Source organism: Peromyscus eremicus, chromosome 9 (genome assembly GCF_949786415.1).
Source record: "Peromyscus eremicus chromosome 9, PerEre_H2_v1, whole genome shotgun sequence".
Lineage (NCBI taxonomy): Eukaryota > Metazoa > Chordata > Mammalia > Rodentia > Cricetidae > Peromyscus > Peromyscus eremicus.
Genome location: NC_081425.1, coordinates 70,333,723 through 70,350,327, shown reverse-complemented (window position 1 = coordinate 70,350,327; position 16,605 = coordinate 70,333,723). Strand labels below are relative to the sequence as shown.

At 45.0% G+C, this 16,605-nt stretch overlaps 1 protein-coding gene across 1 annotated transcript; it reads right to left on the bottom strand.

Moving 5' to 3' along the window:
- Positions 1-9,658: 9,658 nt before the first annotated feature.
- LOC131920051 (olfactory receptor 6S1) lies at positions 9,659-12,756 on the bottom strand. The gene is made up of 2 exons (XM_059274469.1): positions 12,018-12,756; positions 9,659-10,845 (listed from the first exon to the last, which is right to left on the bottom strand). The coding sequence occupies exon 2, from the start codon at positions 10,828-10,830 to the stop codon at positions 9,835-9,837; it is 996 nt and encodes a 331-aa protein (XP_059130452.1). The 5' UTR covers positions 10,831-10,845; positions 12,018-12,756; the 3' UTR covers positions 9,659-9,834.
- Positions 12,757-16,605: the final 3,849 nt, after the last annotated feature.

Here is a 16,605-nt window from a genome sequence, read left to right as displayed (position 1 = left end):
ACTTTAATCCTAGTAACGGAAATAAGCAAAGAGCCTCTAAACAGGGAGACACAAAAAACATTCAGAATGTGGTCCAGCAAGACAGCGGGCTGCCCGGCCTCCATCATTGGTAGGCGTAGTTGCAGGCGAGGGTGTGGAAGCTGGTTAGCAGACGTCTAAGAACGAGACTTGGGGTCTGCTGTGACTATTGGCACACGAAGCTGAAGGAGCTATACTGATGAAGGCACCCTAAGTGTTTAAGATTGTAATTTTTGCCTTTCCTTAGTCGGGCATCACTTGGAACTGGAGAGGCCGTTGGTCGTTAGTCAAGTCCCCATCCTCTAGGGCTGACATTTTGGTGTGTGATCAACGTTTCCCCTCCTACCAGACTGGCTCTGACTTTTGAGGGGTTGATGCGTGGTTTCCTTGGCTGGTCACGGTGGATAATGGGTTTATTTCCTGAAGCGGGTTGTTGTAAAGTCTCGGGCTCAAGAGAAACACCAGGCAGACTGTCCCAAGCTTTATTTGATGCCAGACAGAATGGTGAGCTCCAAAGGAAAAGGCCTCAGACCACCGAAAAGAGCAAAGGCTGCCATTTCAGCCTTCAGGAGAGAGAAGGGGTCCTACGCTGTGAGGAAGACGTTTTGTCAATATGTGACTTAGAAGATATGGAGGAAGTTGGGATGCCCAGAATGCTTAGTCAAACTGGTATCCATCACATAGGATGTGCCACCTGGGGCCTAATTAGCTTAGGGTCTGGCTGCCCGAGGAGCTTGTGTCTTAGTTAGGGTTCTTGTATCTATGATAAGTGTCTTTTTGTTCTATTGCTTGAAGACACACCGTGACCAAGGCAACTTAAAGAAGGAAGCGTTTAACTGGGGGCTTGCTTACAGTTTCAGAGTGTTTAGTCCATGGTGAGGAGCATGGCAGCAGGCAGGCATGGAGCTGGAGTACTGAGCTCACATTGGATATGAATGTTACAAGCGGAGAGCAGGCTCAAGACTGGGCCTGGAAGGGACTTCTGAAACCTCAAAGCCCACTCCCGATGACACACCTCCTCCAACAAGGCCACACCTCCTAATCCTTCCTAAACAGTTCACCAACTGGGGACCAACCACTCAAACACATGAGCCTGTGTGGGCCATTCTCATTCAAACCACCATCATAAAACACCATGACCAAAAGCAACCTGGGGAGGAAAGCCTTTATTTCATCTTATAGTTTCTATTCCATCATCCAGGGAAGGGAAGGAACTCAAGGCAGGAACCTGAGACTGGAGGTGACGTAGAGACCGTGGAGGAGTGATGCTCCCTGGCTTGCTCCCCGTGACTTGCTGCATTTGCTTTCTTACACACCCAGGGCCACCTGCCCGGGGGTGGTACTGTAATGAGGCAAGACAGTGCAGGGGTTCCTCCATCTTGTAGTCTTGTGGAGGCCATTTCAGGCTTGTCTAAATTTGATCTCCTTGATGGAGAATCCCACGGAAAATTACCCAGCTCCGTTCTAGGAACCCGGGGTCAAGTTGCTTCTGTTAAACTGCTCATTCTGCGAAGCACCCCCCAACCCCCTGCAGCTGCTGAGTGAGATGCCAGGACATGGTGTTTGCTTTCAACAATCCTGTGCTCTGGACACTCAGGGCTACACTTAAGTCCTGAATTCCTGTGTACAGTCCCAGCAGGCTGGAATAAAGACTTCCAATTGGCTACAATCTTTGTCTGAGCGGTCGTCTCTAGGCAGCTCCCTGTACCACTCATCATGAGCTGGGCCTTCCCACATCCATCATCAAACAAGAAAATGCACCACAAGCTTGCTCACAGACCAGTCTGGTTGGATTGTGTTTAGTCAGTGTTTCTATTGCTGTGAAGAGACACCATGACCACGGCAACTCTTACAAAGGAAAACATTTAACTGGGGCTGGATTATAGTTTCAGAGGTTCCATCCATTATCGTCATAGCAAGAATATGGCGGCATGCAGGCAAATAGATGTAGTGCTGGAGAAAGAGCTGAGAGTTCCACATCTTGATCCGCAGGCAACAGGAAGTGAACTGTGTGCCACGCTGGACATAGCTTGAGCATAGGAGACCTCAAAGCCCACTCCCACAGTGACACACTTCCTCCAACAAGGCCATATCTCCTAATAGTGCCGCTTGCTATGGGGGCCATTTTCTTTCAGACCACCACAGGGTATTTTTCTTATTTTTCCTCTCTCACAAAAAAAAGAAAAAAAGAAAGAAAGAAACAAAGAAACCAAGAAAAGAAAGAAAGAAAGAAAGAAAGAAAGAAAGAAAGGGACAAAGAGAAATATCAAGGGAAAAAGTCAACCAGCAGTGTGGTAAGGATCTTCCGAGGTAGCACTGTGGATGCTGAGATCTAGACAGCCTCACCATAGTACTTTTTGCACAATAGAGAAACCTGCACCTAGGAGGGCATGGGAGAATTAGTTTCCACTTGTCCCACAGCCATTCTTCTCTCACAGTCAAGAGGCAGAGGAATGATCTTAAGTGGTCTCATTATCGGGTAGTAAACTTGGTCTCTCTATCCATGAAGCCAGATGGTTTAGTTTTGGTTTTCTAATGTTTATTTTATCTTAGGTGTATGGGTGTTTTGACTGCACGTGCATGCAGTACTCTTGGAGGACACAAGAGGGTGCTGGAGTGTGTTGGAGCTCCTGGAATTGTCCTTACACATGGTTAAAAGCCACCATGTGGATGCTGGGAAACAAGCCAGGGTCCTCTGGAAGGGCAAAACATTCTCTTAACACAGGGATGTCTCTCCAGCCCCAAGACAGGTTTTGTTTTATTGTTATTTTGTTTGAGACAGGGTCTTAAGATACAGCTTTGGCTCCCGAGTGCTGAGATCACAGGCAGGCACCGTCCTGGCCCCTGACAGTTTTTTAAAGCCGATTGTGGAAGCGGACGGAACCAGCTTCCCAAAGCCACAGATGAGCATTACTTTGAATCTAGCTAAGCAAGCATCAACAGTTATCCAAGACCCAGAACCAATAGCTCATCCTTACAGACCAGGAACTGCCAGGAATGTCTGAGAAAGTTTACCAAGATCCTTTAGATTTTGTTTTTTGTTTTGTCTGATACTAAAATGTTTCATAAATCTATTATAGGGAAAAGTGGGGATGAGGAGAAATGCATTCAAATTCTTCCTGTCTACACATCCTGTCTAAATCCAACAACAACTGTTTACATGCTGGAGGAGCTAAGAACTTGGTAGCAGATGCCAGCAGACCTAATTTGGTGCTAAAGGCCTGGAAGATTCCCAGCTGGTTGCTGGTTTTCTATCCTTGTTGGACCATGGGGACGCTGGGTTTAACATCTGAGAGGAGGGGTGGCAGCTGCAGAACTGGTCACCCTCACCAACAAGGAGGCAATGAAGGCGGGCGAGCAGATCTCTCTTTTCCTCAGACCTCTCTACATCTGGAGCCCCTCCTCCCAAGGGTGCTGTCCATCTGGAAGAGAGTCTTCTCCCTTCATATAATCTTTCCTGGGAATGCCTCCCAGACCCTCCCAGAGGCATGTCTCTCGGTTCCAGAGAGACCCATCCACAGCGACAATCTAACAGAGCCTCACATTAACTTGATGAAGTGCTTTCCATGTGCTCCTGTGTTTAAGAAGCCTTCATCTGGGCTCATCTTGTGCTGTTTACATTTAGGGTGAGGGTCTCTGAAAAGTTTGCATGCTGCTGTGGTTTGAAAAAGACAGGCTAATGTATTTGAACACTTGTCTGGAGTTGGTAGTGCTGTTTGGGAAGGTTATGGGGAGTTCTGGCCTTATGTGATCCCCAGGACTGGAAACAAATAAAGAAGCAAGCTAGCCAGCCAGCCAGCCAACCAGCAAAGAGCACTTAAACAAGTGGGTAAGTCCAAAGGCTTGCTAGACTTTTTTTGTTTCTTTTTGCTTTGTTTTTCGTTTTGAGATTTTATTTTTATTTGTGTGTGAGTTAAGATTTATTTACTTTGTTTTATATGAATGTCTGCCTCTCTCTAATGAGTACCACGTTTGTACAGGTGCCCAAGGAGGCCCGAAGAACTGGAGTCACAGAGGTTGTGCTAGGAATCGAACTCAGGTCCTCTGGAAGAGTAGTATGCACGCTCAATCACTGAGTAATCTCTACAGCCCGTGTGTGTGTGTGTGTGTGTGTGTGTGTGTGTGTGTGTGTGTGTGTCACATGTATGTGGGTGGCTGTGGAGGCCAAAGGAGAGTGTTGGATGCCTGGAGGCTGGAGTCACAGGTGGTCACCAGCTACCTGACATGGGTGCTGAGAACCCAACTCATATCTTCTGCAAGAGTAGCGAGTGCTCTTCATCTCTGAATGTTCTCTTCAGCCCTCAACATACCTATTTTTATACTTCAGTGTATCTTCCATATATAAGCTGTCTGACTTGGATAAATTACAGAAGGAACATGGGTATCAGGTCCAATTACAAAGGCCGTTGAATCCAGAAATGATGACCATGACCCTGCTCACATGTACGCGTTTCAAGTAAATTCTAATGCCAGTGTAGAGACAGGACAGGCGTGTAGAGCATGGAAGCAGGGCAGCCAGGACACAACTGCCGTCACTAATGCAGAAAGCGATGAAGACCAGAAATCACCTTTACAGTATACGGCACATGAGATACTGTAAAGAACTTTCTTTTACCAAACACATTGAGATGTGATATTTTGCTTGTTTATTTGTTTGGTTTTTGCTAGGTGTGACAGCGTAATGGCCAGAGGAGCACAAAGTCATTCAGGAAACAGGCTGATCCCGTTTCATCCACACACAGGAAGCAGAGAGAGAAGAGGAGGCAGGACAAGGCTGTAGATCTCTATATCCTTACCTTCTCAATTCTAAATTCCACAAAAGTGGAAAGACGGTCTCATCTCATCAATGTGCTCAATCATTATTTGTTTATGAAAAGAATGTGGAATGTAAAAAATTAAATTAATTCTGATTTTGATGGAAAGAAATCTTCAGAGAGGAGTTCTTATTTGTTCTAAATCTTTAAAATGAAGTTATGTATGTGTGTGTATGTCTACATGAGACTATGCTCTATATGTGAAGTACTCTTGGAGGCCAGAAGAGGGTGTGGGATCCCCTGGAGCTGGAGTTACAGGCAGTTGTGAGCTGGGAGGTGAACTCAGGGCAGGTCCTCTGCAAGAGGGCTGGCCTCAACTCAGACTGGCCCAGGCTGGCCTCAAACTCAAAGTCCTCCTAGCTCTGCCTCTTACATGCAGAGATTACAGCTATGCACCCATACACCCAGCTCTAAAATGCTCTTTAAGATCTGGAACAGGGTGAGGAGATGGCTCAGCAGTCGACAGCATTTGCTGCTCTTTTGGAGGACCTGACCCCGTGGAATTTTGAATTGAGATGGCAAGACTGTAGAAAATGTAGCCAGGCAGTGGTGCCCCACACCTTTAATTCCAGCTCTTGGGAGGCAGAGGCAGTCAGATCAAGAGTTCAAGGCCAGCCTGCTTTATAGAACAAGTTCCAGGACAGCCAGGGCTACACAGAGAAACTCTGTCTCGAAAAGCAAAACAAACAAACAGACAAAAACAAAGAAACAAAAAAGAATATAGAAAGTGTGATAATTTTGTCTTTTTCTAAGACTTATTTTTATTTTAAATTATGTGTGTTTGTGTGTGTGTTTTAGGTACGTGACTGAGAGTGCAAATGATATGTATATGTGTGTATTTGGGTATGTGACTATGAGTGCAGATGATGTGTATGTGTGTGTTTGTGTGTGTGTGTGTGTGTGTGTGTGTAGGTATGTGAATGTGAGTGCAGATAATGTACATATGTGTGCGTGTGTGTGTGTGTGTGTTTAGGTATATGAATGTGAGTGCAGATAATGTATATATGTGTGTTTAGGTATGTGACAATGAGTGCAGATGATGTGTATATGTGTGTGTTTGTGTGTGTGTGTAGGTATGTGAATATGAGTGCAGATAATGTGTATATGTGTGTGTATAGGTATGTGAATGTGAGTCCAGATGCTGCAGAGGTCATTGGATCTACCTAATGTGGGAGCTGAGAACCGAACTTCAGTCCTTTAAGAGAGTGACCAGTGCTCTTAACCACTGAGCCAACTCTCCAGCATGAAAATGCAGTGATTTTAAAACAGAAAGGCCTGTTTCTGGAAAAATACACAGTTCATGAATTTATTTTATTTATTATATTTTGAGACAGGGTCTCACTGTGTATCCATGGCTGGCCTGGAACTCACTATGTAGACCAAGGTGGCCTTGAACTTACAGAGATCCACCTCTGCCTTCTGAGTACCAAGATTAAAGATGTGAGCCACCACATTCAACAGCCCAAGAAATTTTATTTTAACAGAAATCTGTCCTATACTGAAGTGTACAATATGGAAAACTTACAGAGGACATAATGATTGGAGGAACACGTGAACCTATGGTTAAGGAGGAATAAATACAAATTCCACACTGATAGGAGAAAACAATTACATGGAGGCTAATTTACAAGAAACATGGAACATAAGGACGCTGTGGAGAAAAGTGTGTTGGGAGAGAACTTGTTTGTAAGTGTAAGCAGGTTTGTAAGTTTATCTTAAAGGAGGGGAAGACATTTAAGTGGCCTGTGTTAGAGTAGGTGATGCATTTGAAAGGATCACTTAGAGGCCAGGCAGTGGTGGCGCACACCTTTAATCCCAGCACTTGGGAAGCAGAAGCAGACGGATCTCTGAGTTTGAGGCCAGCTTGGTCTACATAGCGAGTTCCAGGACAGCCAAGGCTACACAAAGAGATTCTATCTCAAAAAACAAAACAAACAAATAGAGAGAGAGAAGGAGGGAGGGAGGGAGGGAGGGAGGGAGGGAGGGAGGGAGGGAGGGAAAGAGAGAGAGAGAAGAAAGAAAGCAAGTATCACCTAGGTTGCTGTAGAACTGAAGAGAACTGGATAGATTTAGGGCTGACCAGGCAGTGAGGACAAGTCTTGGCGGGAGATTGAATGCATTAATGAAGCAGTCAGGTCGTGTACTGAGGTAGAAAGAAATTAAAGGTTAGAGAAAAGGGCTGAGGAAATGGCAGGTTGAGTCTTGAGCGTGTTGAGTGGGAGATACCTCCACGGAGTTAGCTCGACAATGAACCTGTGAGTCTGGTGGTGAGAGATCGGGCCTAGAGATAAAAATATCTCAGTCACCAATGTGCAGTTATTAAATCTGGGATGTAAATGAAAATACCTAAAGGGAGCAGAAAGTCAGAAGAAAAAAGCCCTTGAGGCACCATTATTTAACAACACACGGAGGAGAAAAGCAGGGGTTGGAGAGATTCTTAGTGGGGAAGCACTTGCCGGGCAGGTGTGAGATCATGGCTTTGGATCCTAAGAACTTGAACAAAAGCAGGGTACAGAGCCGGGTGGTGGTGGTGGTGCACGCCTTTAATCCCAGCACCCAGGAAGCAGACGAAGGTGCCTGTCTGTGAGTTCAAGACCAGCCTGTCTTACAGAGTGAGTTCTAGGACAGCCAGGGCTACACAGAGAAACCCTGTCTTAAAAACAAACAAATCTGAGAAGTAGGGTACAGCAGCATACATCTGTAATTCCTGTGCCCCTGTGGGGAGGTGAGAGGTAGGAGGTGGGGGTGAGAGCGTCCCTTGAAGCTTAGCCTACGAGTGTGCACATTGCCCAGAAGGCAAGGACCAATGCCAAAGTTGTCTTCTGACCTCCATATATGTGCCATGGCATGTATACACCTGCACTCACAGTGTGTACACATCACACACACATGCAAATCATAATCATGCATATATAAATACACATACACACAAAAACAAGAAGAACAGACCAAAAGAAAACAGCTGGAAATAAGAAAAGCTGACTAGCCGGGCAGTGGTGACACACGCCTTTAATCCCAGCACTCAGAAGGCAGAGGCAGGTGGATCTCTGTGAGTTCAAGGCCAGCCTGGGCTACAGAGCAAGATCCAGGACAGGCTCCAAAGCTACACAGAGAAGCCCTGTCTCGCAAAAACCAAAAAACCAACAAACAAAAAAAAATAAACAAAAAAAGAAACAAAAGCTGACAAAGGAGGATGAAGACAGAAGGATCTCACATGAGTTTATTTTTATGCCTGTTTAATTGTGTGTATGGGGAGGATGTGTACAGCATGTGGATATGTGTGTGTGTGTGTGTGTGTGTGTGTGTGTGTGTGTGTATGTGTTTATATGGTACATGCATCCCCATGCAGAAGCAAAGCAGGATGTTGAGTATCTTCAAACGCTCTCCTCCTTGTTACCCCGAGACAGGGTCTCTCACTGAATTGGAAGTTCACCACTGTCACTAGGCTGGCTGGCCAGTGAACTCTTGGAATCCATCTCTCCTCCCTCCCAAGGCTGGAGCTGCAGCTACTCACAGGCATACTGGCTTTTTACACAGGTCCTAGGGATTTGAACTCAGATAGCCGTGGATGCAGAGCAAGTGCTTTAACCCAATGAGTCGTCTTCCCTGCCGCCATCATCATCATCATCATCGTCATCGTCATCGTCATCGTCATCATCGTCGTCGTCGTCGTCGTCGTCGTCGTCGTCGTCGTCGTCATCCATGGGGTCTCATGTATCCCAGGCTGGCCTCAAACTCTATGTAGGTGAAAATAACCTTGAACTTCTGATCCCTTCCAAGTATCGGGATTACAGACACACATTACCACATTTAGTTTACAAAACGATCGAGCTCAAACCCAGAACTTCATTCATGCTAGGCAAGCCCTCTACCAATTAAGCTACACCCTCAGGCCTCCTTCTGATATTTTTCTAGTATTATTGCTTTGCATAAATATTTGGAAACCTTTATTGGAAGTGTAGTCAGTCTTTACTTTTGAATAGAGGATGTACACAGATATTCCTAAAGGTCGACTTCGGGATATTTTAACAGATCCCAATCCCAGACAAATGCACACATGTGCAAACACTGCAGGTGTTATGATGATGGGTGGGAGATGAAACCATCATCTGGGTCTTGATATATCAAATAGTATGAGTTGGGCTGGAGAAATGGCTCAATGGTTAAGAGTACTTCCAGAGAATCTGAGTTTGGTTCCCAGCACCCACGATCGCCTCTGTGGGCACCTGTACTCACGTGTGTGATACAATCTAGGGGTCTTGATCAGGTTCATTTTCTCTGCCAGTTAAAGAATTATAAGGTGTAGCAGCAGAGAAATCTCAACGTATGAAAGCGGGAGCAGATAGATTCGGTTGAAGGAAGGTGTTTATCGGGAGGTGAGAACACACGCATACAGCAGACACACAGAGAAAAAGACCCTCTGCAAAGCAGAGGAGGCATTCAGGAACCCAAAAAACCCAGGCTCTTCTCCAGGGCTCAGGTTGCTGAAATCTCTGAAGAGTTTCCCTCCCCTAGCTTAGGGCTGATCACTTTGAAGAAAGATAGAATAGTCGATTAGCCCATAACTGTTGTGTAACAGTCCATCAGTTGAGGGCCTATTGGCAGAGGGAAAAAGGCCTTCCAGGACTTTGTTTTAAGCTGTCAGGCATTTGTCTCAGACCAGAAGGTGAGGAAGAAGGCAGCCATCTTGGAAGTTGGTCACCTGTGTTACCTAGCCATGGCCCTTCTCCCTGTCTGCCTACCCGAGAATCTGTCTAACTCCTGGTCTCTTGTGTGTGTACCCCACATTCCCCCCACCTAGACACAATTAAAATAAAAATAAGATATTAAAAATAGTGTGAGTTGTTATTACTAGGCACAAGGCAGAGTCAATACATTTCACTTGAAAAAGGAATTTAGAGTTGGTATCTTTGAAGCTCACTGTGGGTGCTTTCAAGATGGTCCAGATGAAGGAAGAGCTGGCAGTGAGGCTGTGTGAATCTGAGACTGAGTCCCTCTACTTTCAACTTTCTGTCTTCTTCCTCGGACTTTCCAGAAGCAAAGAGTTGTCCGAAATCTCTGCTACTACCTTTCTGAGCATGTCTTTCAACGCTTCCTTGACTCGATCGTTGCGCAAGGCATAGATAAACGGATTCAGCAGAGGAGTCACAAATGTTGTTACCACTGTCACTGACCAATTAGTGTCCACGGAGCCACTCTGTGATGGCCGTACATAGAGAAAAATGGCACTCCCATAGAAGAGGGTTACCACCATCAAGTGGGAGGTACAGGTGGAGAAGGCCTTCTGCCGGCCTGATGCAGAAGGAATGCGCAGGACGGCCAGGACAATTTGGCCGTAGGATGCAGCGGTAATAGTGAGTGAGGACACAATGACAAGAAAGGCGAGGATAAAGTCAGTCTCCTCCAGTTTCGTGGTGTTGGTACATGCCAGTTGTAGCAACGGGCCACTGTCACAGAAGAAATGCTGTACCACAGCGTCCTGTTTGCAGAAAGGAAGTAAGGCCACTGTCACTGTGGGGCCAAGCACGGAGAGGAGTCCCCCTACCCAGCAGACTAAGGCCACGCGAAAGCACACAGCTCCGCTCATGAGCAAGGGGTAGTGCAGAGGTCGGCAGATGGCCAGGTAGCGGTCCACAGACATGACAGCCAACAGGAGGAACTCAGAGGCCCCAAGAAAGAAGTAAAAATAAAACTGAGCAATACATGCAGCAAAAGAAATGGTGTGTTGTTTTGAGAGGAAATTGCTAAGCATCTTAGGAATGATGACAGAGGTGATCAGAATCTCTAGGCAGGACAAGTTACCCAGGAAGAAATACATGGGTGTCTGCAGACGATGATCAGCTCCTACCACCCCCACAATCAACGCGTTGCCCGTTAGAGTCAACAGGTAAATAAGAAAGAACGTAGAAAACAGTTCCACTCCTGTGCTGTTAAGATTTGGGAAACCTGCCAGGACAAACTCTGTAGTCCCATCACTGTGGTTCCCACATGGGGCCATTATTATCTCTTCCACCTGTAAGACAATATGAACGTGGTCATGATGAAGGAATGTCTGATTACTCATCCTGAAACTCAACATCATTATCTGATTACAGAGCTGGAGAAATTTTCCCTAAAGAGTAGCTCAGCCTTAAGAAAATATCAGGACCCTGAATCTCCACATATCTCACTCTCACATCTTGACTGATGGTTCTTCATGATGACGAGGAAAATCTCTGAACATCTGAATTGGGCGAAAATATGAGAACATGATTCTGTGAAGAAACAGGCTCCCGCTGACTTCCTGCCTTTGAGTTCTTGTGTCTCTGCTCTCTGGGCTGAGTCCACTGTGCTCCTTGGTTGCAATGTTTTGTAAGGAGTGAGTGAAATAACAGGACAAAGAATTCAAAAGTGTTTCCAATGCCAACCTAACAAATGAAGTGGCAGAGAAAATCCTAGGATGAAAGTCAAAATCTAGGCCTGGCTTGCCACCACATTTAGAAGGTGATCAAGAATGGAGCTTTGTTCGCATTTCAATAACCTAGCTCCACAATTGGCAGTAGAAGCTGGGCCATTTTATACACCAATTCTCCCTTTTTTATGGAGAATGAAGAATCTAAGCAAACTCAGATCTCCACAAAATGCTTGCATTTCTGAAGTAAGTTGTAATACGAAAAAGGAGGATATAACAGTAAGCCGTGTTGATTCGTTTAAATAGTCTGCTGTCTTCAAGTTAAGTATGCTTGTTAATATTAATATGAGTTCATGAAGCCTTTTTCAATTTGTGACACTTTCTCTATTGAACCACAGTCCAAAGCCTTTCCAAAACCGGGCGCCATTGGATTGTCAGAAACAGAATTACTAATTCCTGGCTATAATTAATTAAATTGGAAATGGAGCTGATTCATGTCTTTCCAGTTCCACCAACTAAAAAAATAAAAATAGCCAAAGTGATGAGATTCTGAAATGCTGTCTTTAAAAGTCTCCATTAAAAGATAAGGAAAAACACAAAAGAAAAAACGAATTAAAAACTCTTGGTAGCAAAACATCAGAATTGATTTTAAAAGCATTGATTCTTCCCTAGCTGTACTGTTCTGAATACACCCCAACCATCCAATTCCCAGCAAACATTAGACTCCTTACGTTCTGCTCTATTATCCTTTCTCACCTCCGAATCTTAGATGTGTGAGTGAGAAGCATTTGTACCTTTTGTCTAGGACACAGCAGTTTTGTGATCCTTCACCTTAGGGGCTCATCCGGTGTCCTCCCTCCAGCCTCTACAGAAATCACATTGTGTAGGTTAGGACTGCCGTGTTAGCTCTGCTCTCCTCATGTGCCACATTCTGTATTCGGTGATTCAGAGACAGGCCACATTGCTGGGTCACTGTTCAATGCCTAATGATGTGACAGAACAGTTAGGGTTTGTGACGGGAGGAAATGCTACTGGTGTGTGGAGAATGCCAAGAAGGATATCAGAAATGAGCCTCACAGGGAGGGGAAAACAGTATTCTCAAGAAAGAAATGCCTAAAATAAACGGTCTCAAATGAGCGCTTGAGGGGAGAGGGACATTTCCACAGAAGCAACGCATTCAACCTAAGAACAGAAAGTAAGGAGACAACACCGGACATCCAAAGACAGACCTATTTTCTGGCCCTCTGACATTCCCTAGGAAACCACCTCTCTGGTCTCAGCCTATCTCTATCTGAAGTGACAGGATAGTGACTTACCTGCTCCCAAATGCCACTGACACCTTCACAAGTGTAGGAACTTGAAATACTTATCTTTCCCAATTTACAAGTCAATGTCCCCTTCCATCCTATGGTCCTTCCGGCACCCTGTACTGTGAAGCCGATGGTAGCCTGGTGTCCTTGGAGTTCCAAGGGATGGATGCTACACTCGGGAAAACAAAGAGTTGGGTAATGCCTCTTCCCTTGGGCTTTCTGCCCTGGCATAACCTCTGGTACTAATTTTCTGCCTAGTGAGCACAGGGGCTTTCTGACCCTGAGGAGGGTGTTACACTGTTCCTTCACAGGCTTTCTTTGTTTGATTGTTGGTTTTGAGACAGGGTCTTGATAAGCAGCCCTGGAACTTGCTACGTAAACCAGGCTGGCCTTGAATTTGTAGAGAGGGGTCTGCCTGTGCTTCCTGAGTGCTGGGGTTAAAGGCATAAGCCACCCTTCCTGGACACACTGCTCCTTTTTTTTGCCACGAGCAAGTCAAACATCAGGGCCCTGTCTTCTCTGTGTAGAAAGAATGGCTGGAACAACATGATCAGTGCTCTAGTCTGTACTGGGCACAATGCGTGTGAAAGACAAATGTCTCGGACTCTAAAATGTCACTACCAGCACAGTAGCTAGAAGGCAAAGGGTAAACATCAAGAGTCCTTCTACCTTGAGAATACAACACACTTACCAATCGCTGTTTTCATCTCTAGGGGTTGAAAAATACTCCATTTTTTTTTCCTTGTCTTGCTGATGGATTTCAAGTGTAGAGTGTCCATTGTCTACTTTTAGACCCCGCTCTTCCTGGCTCCTGGTTTTGGAGTGCAGGGAAGAGCACTTGAACTCTCTGATAAGTATCTGTACCAAAATACACCATGAGCCACTTCAGTTTCTGGCCCGGGAAACAAGACTTGATCCAGACATGAGGAGCGTACCAAGCAGTGGTGCTGTGTAGAGAGAAATTACCCAGACAGCAAGGGATAAAGGAAAAGAGAGAAGGTGGGGGTGCCAACGCGGTCCAAGACACCCAGGAGAAGTCTGTAATTCTATGGCCACTTTCTAGACACTGTGCCTGGTAAATCTGAAAAGGAGACAAGGAATGATTTCTTCATTTGCCATCAACCATCCTATGAGGCGACTGTAAAAGGAGCATTAACTATGGAAATGGGGGAAATCTTGTCATCCAACCAGCACCAACTGCCTCTCTCCTCGTGACACTCAGGGGGAGATATCTGTAACCCCAGTAACACAGACATCATCTCTTTACCCTGAGGACTTGAAACAATAGTGTGAATCTTTCCCTTGGGTTCTATGGTGGAAAATAATGGGAGGCCCAAGGGTGTGATAAGATAGTAAAAGGCTGTACGGACCCTCTTCTGTTGCTTCCCCGGCCATCTACTTTATACCCTACCAATCCATGTAATTCCACACACCCAAAACATGGTCAAGGATTCTGGACAGCTGTTCACATGTTCCCATATCTATGAACTATACGCTCCTTACTAAAGACTTGATGACTTCTTGTTCAGGTTCAAGCCGGTTTACTCAGCCCTTCTACCTATTCCTCTCCATTCTATCTTTCTGACCACTTTCCAACCAGAACTATGGCCCGTTCTGCTGGCTTCCCTCCAACCTGCTGCCTTATGGCTTTTCTTCCTTGGTTCATCTTCTACGCTCTTCAGTAGTGCTCCAAGTCTTTACCTCTGCACTTCTGGCACGAGTCTCAATGGTTGGAACATACTAGATGCTTAAAAACAGCACATCTGCTGACCTACCCTGAACCCCAGGCTGGAAGAGCAGCTGCTCTTCTGAAATAGACGTGAATTGGGTTTTGAGCCAAGAGCACCCAGGGCTTTCTAGGGTCAGTTTGACTGGATTCCATCCTTGCGGGATGTAATGCTTCTGAGAGCATAAAAGATAGCCGTAAAGAATCCTGGGCAAAGTGAGACAAGTCATCAGTAGACTGTAAAGGAGGGGGCAAGAGTGGACTGGAGGACTGTCAAAGCAGCCACACCAAATCAGGCTCTAAGCTAGGGCTCTCACTTGCTAAGCTAAGGGAAGGATGCATCTGAAGAGAAGACCCAAGAAGTATGAGAGCTGTCCAAGGAACTCTACACAAAATTCTAAACCTTCACTGAAAGATGAGCATATGGCTCATGCCTGGGATCCCAGCACATGCTCAGCACATGGGAGGGCTGCCATGATTTTGAGCCCAGCTTGGGATGTATAATAAGATCCTGTCTCAAAGTAAAACTTTGTGATTGAACTACAATACTAAAAGCTACTGAAAAAGAAAGAATCAGGCGAGATCATATTTTTTTTAATTACGGAACTAGTTTTTCAAAACTGAATTTTTTTTGCTAGCACACAAATGAGTTGGTTTCCTTGAGACATTTCCCTAACACATATTATTGTCATTTGTTTATTTTTATTTGCCCTCTTGTCCCTCCCCATGTCCCTTCTCAGTGTCTTGTGAATGAATCCCCTTCCACCTTCCGACTTCGTGGCACACACCTATTATCCTCTCTCGTTCCCCCTACCTTTAGATCTTTCTCTCTTTCACAGTCACGTTCTTACTTCCATATCCTACATACACATATACAAACGTGTGTGTGTACAAATTTAGATCTAGGCTCCATATATGAAAGAAAACACAATATTTGTCGTCTGAGTTTGACTTATTTCCATCCATTTTCCTCTGAATGTCATGATTTCATTCTATTTCACAGCTGAAGACAGTTCCATTGTGTGTCTTCACTCATGTGTTCCTTTTCTGTCTCTCTGTTGATTGTCCCTTAACTCCATTTCTTATCTGTCAGCAATGGGCACAGATGTGCGAGGATCTCGGTGGTGTGCTGACTTGGACTCCTTGAGGTATGGCTGGATTATAGGGGAGTTTTTAGTAATTTGAAGAGTCTCCATGTAGTCTTACCTGGAGTAAAGAGTCCTTTTTCCCTACGTTCTGGCCGGCATTTGTTGTCATTTGTTTACTTGGTGATTCCAACTGGAGTGACATGGAATCTCGAAGTAATTTCAATTTGTTCCCTGACGGCTAAGTATATTAAACACACCCTAAAATCTTCATTGGCCATTTGTGTTTTGTTTTCTTGGAGAGCTATCTATTCAGTTCATTAGCTCATTTGTATGAGTTATATGATTTTCGGTATTTAGCTTTTGGGTTCTGTATAGTGTTCACACACTGATCTCCTATCAGACAGAGTCAGCAGGTATTTTTTTTTCTTTCAGCAGGCTGTTTCTTCTCTCCAATGACTGCTTCCTTTGTGGTGCTGAAGAGGTTTAATCTTGTTTGTCAACTCTTAAGTTTATTTCCTATACAATTAGAATCTTTTCCAGGAAACCCTTACCTATTCTTGAAGCATTTCCCCTGTGTCCTCTAGCAATCTCAAAGTTTCAAGTATTACCATAAGGTATTTGATCCATTTTGAATGAGTTTTTTTCAAGGTAAGAGGTGTGTAGTTTCATTCTTCTGCATGCAGACACGCAGTTTTCCCAGAACGATTTGTTGAAGAGACCCTTTATGCCAGAACATGTTTATGATGCCTTTGTTAAAGATTAAGTATTAAATTTACAGAGCTACTTGTATGAAAATAGCTTTGGCATTCAGCTAATAATACAGTCAAACCTAACTGATCATATAACAGTAGAGCATATTAGAAAAATTTTTGCTTATATTTGTGGCTTTATAAGCTTATGATGTTTTTAGATTTCACCTTTAAGTATATGCACATGGTTCAAAAGTAAAGCTATAACAATATATAGAGCCGGGTGGTGGTGGTGGCGGCGGCGGCAGCGGCGGCGGCGGCGGCGGCGGCGGCGGCGGCGGCGGCGGCGGCGGCGCACGCCTTTAATCCCAGCACTCGGGAGGCAGAGGCAGGCGGATCTCTGTGAGTTCGAGGTCAGCCTGGTCTACAGAGCAAGATCCAGGACAGGCACCAAAACTACAAGGAGAAACCTTGTCTCGAAAAACCAAAAAAACAAAAAACAAAAAAACAATATATAAGTTAACAGCGCTAGGTGTAGCTCAATGGGTGTGTACTAACTGCACACACAA

Excerpts from the sequence above, each read along its gene's own strand:
- LOC131920051 (XM_059274469.1), bottom strand. The coding sequence starts at position 10,830 with ATGGCCCCATGTGGGAACCACAGTGATGGGACTACAGAGTTTGTCCTG.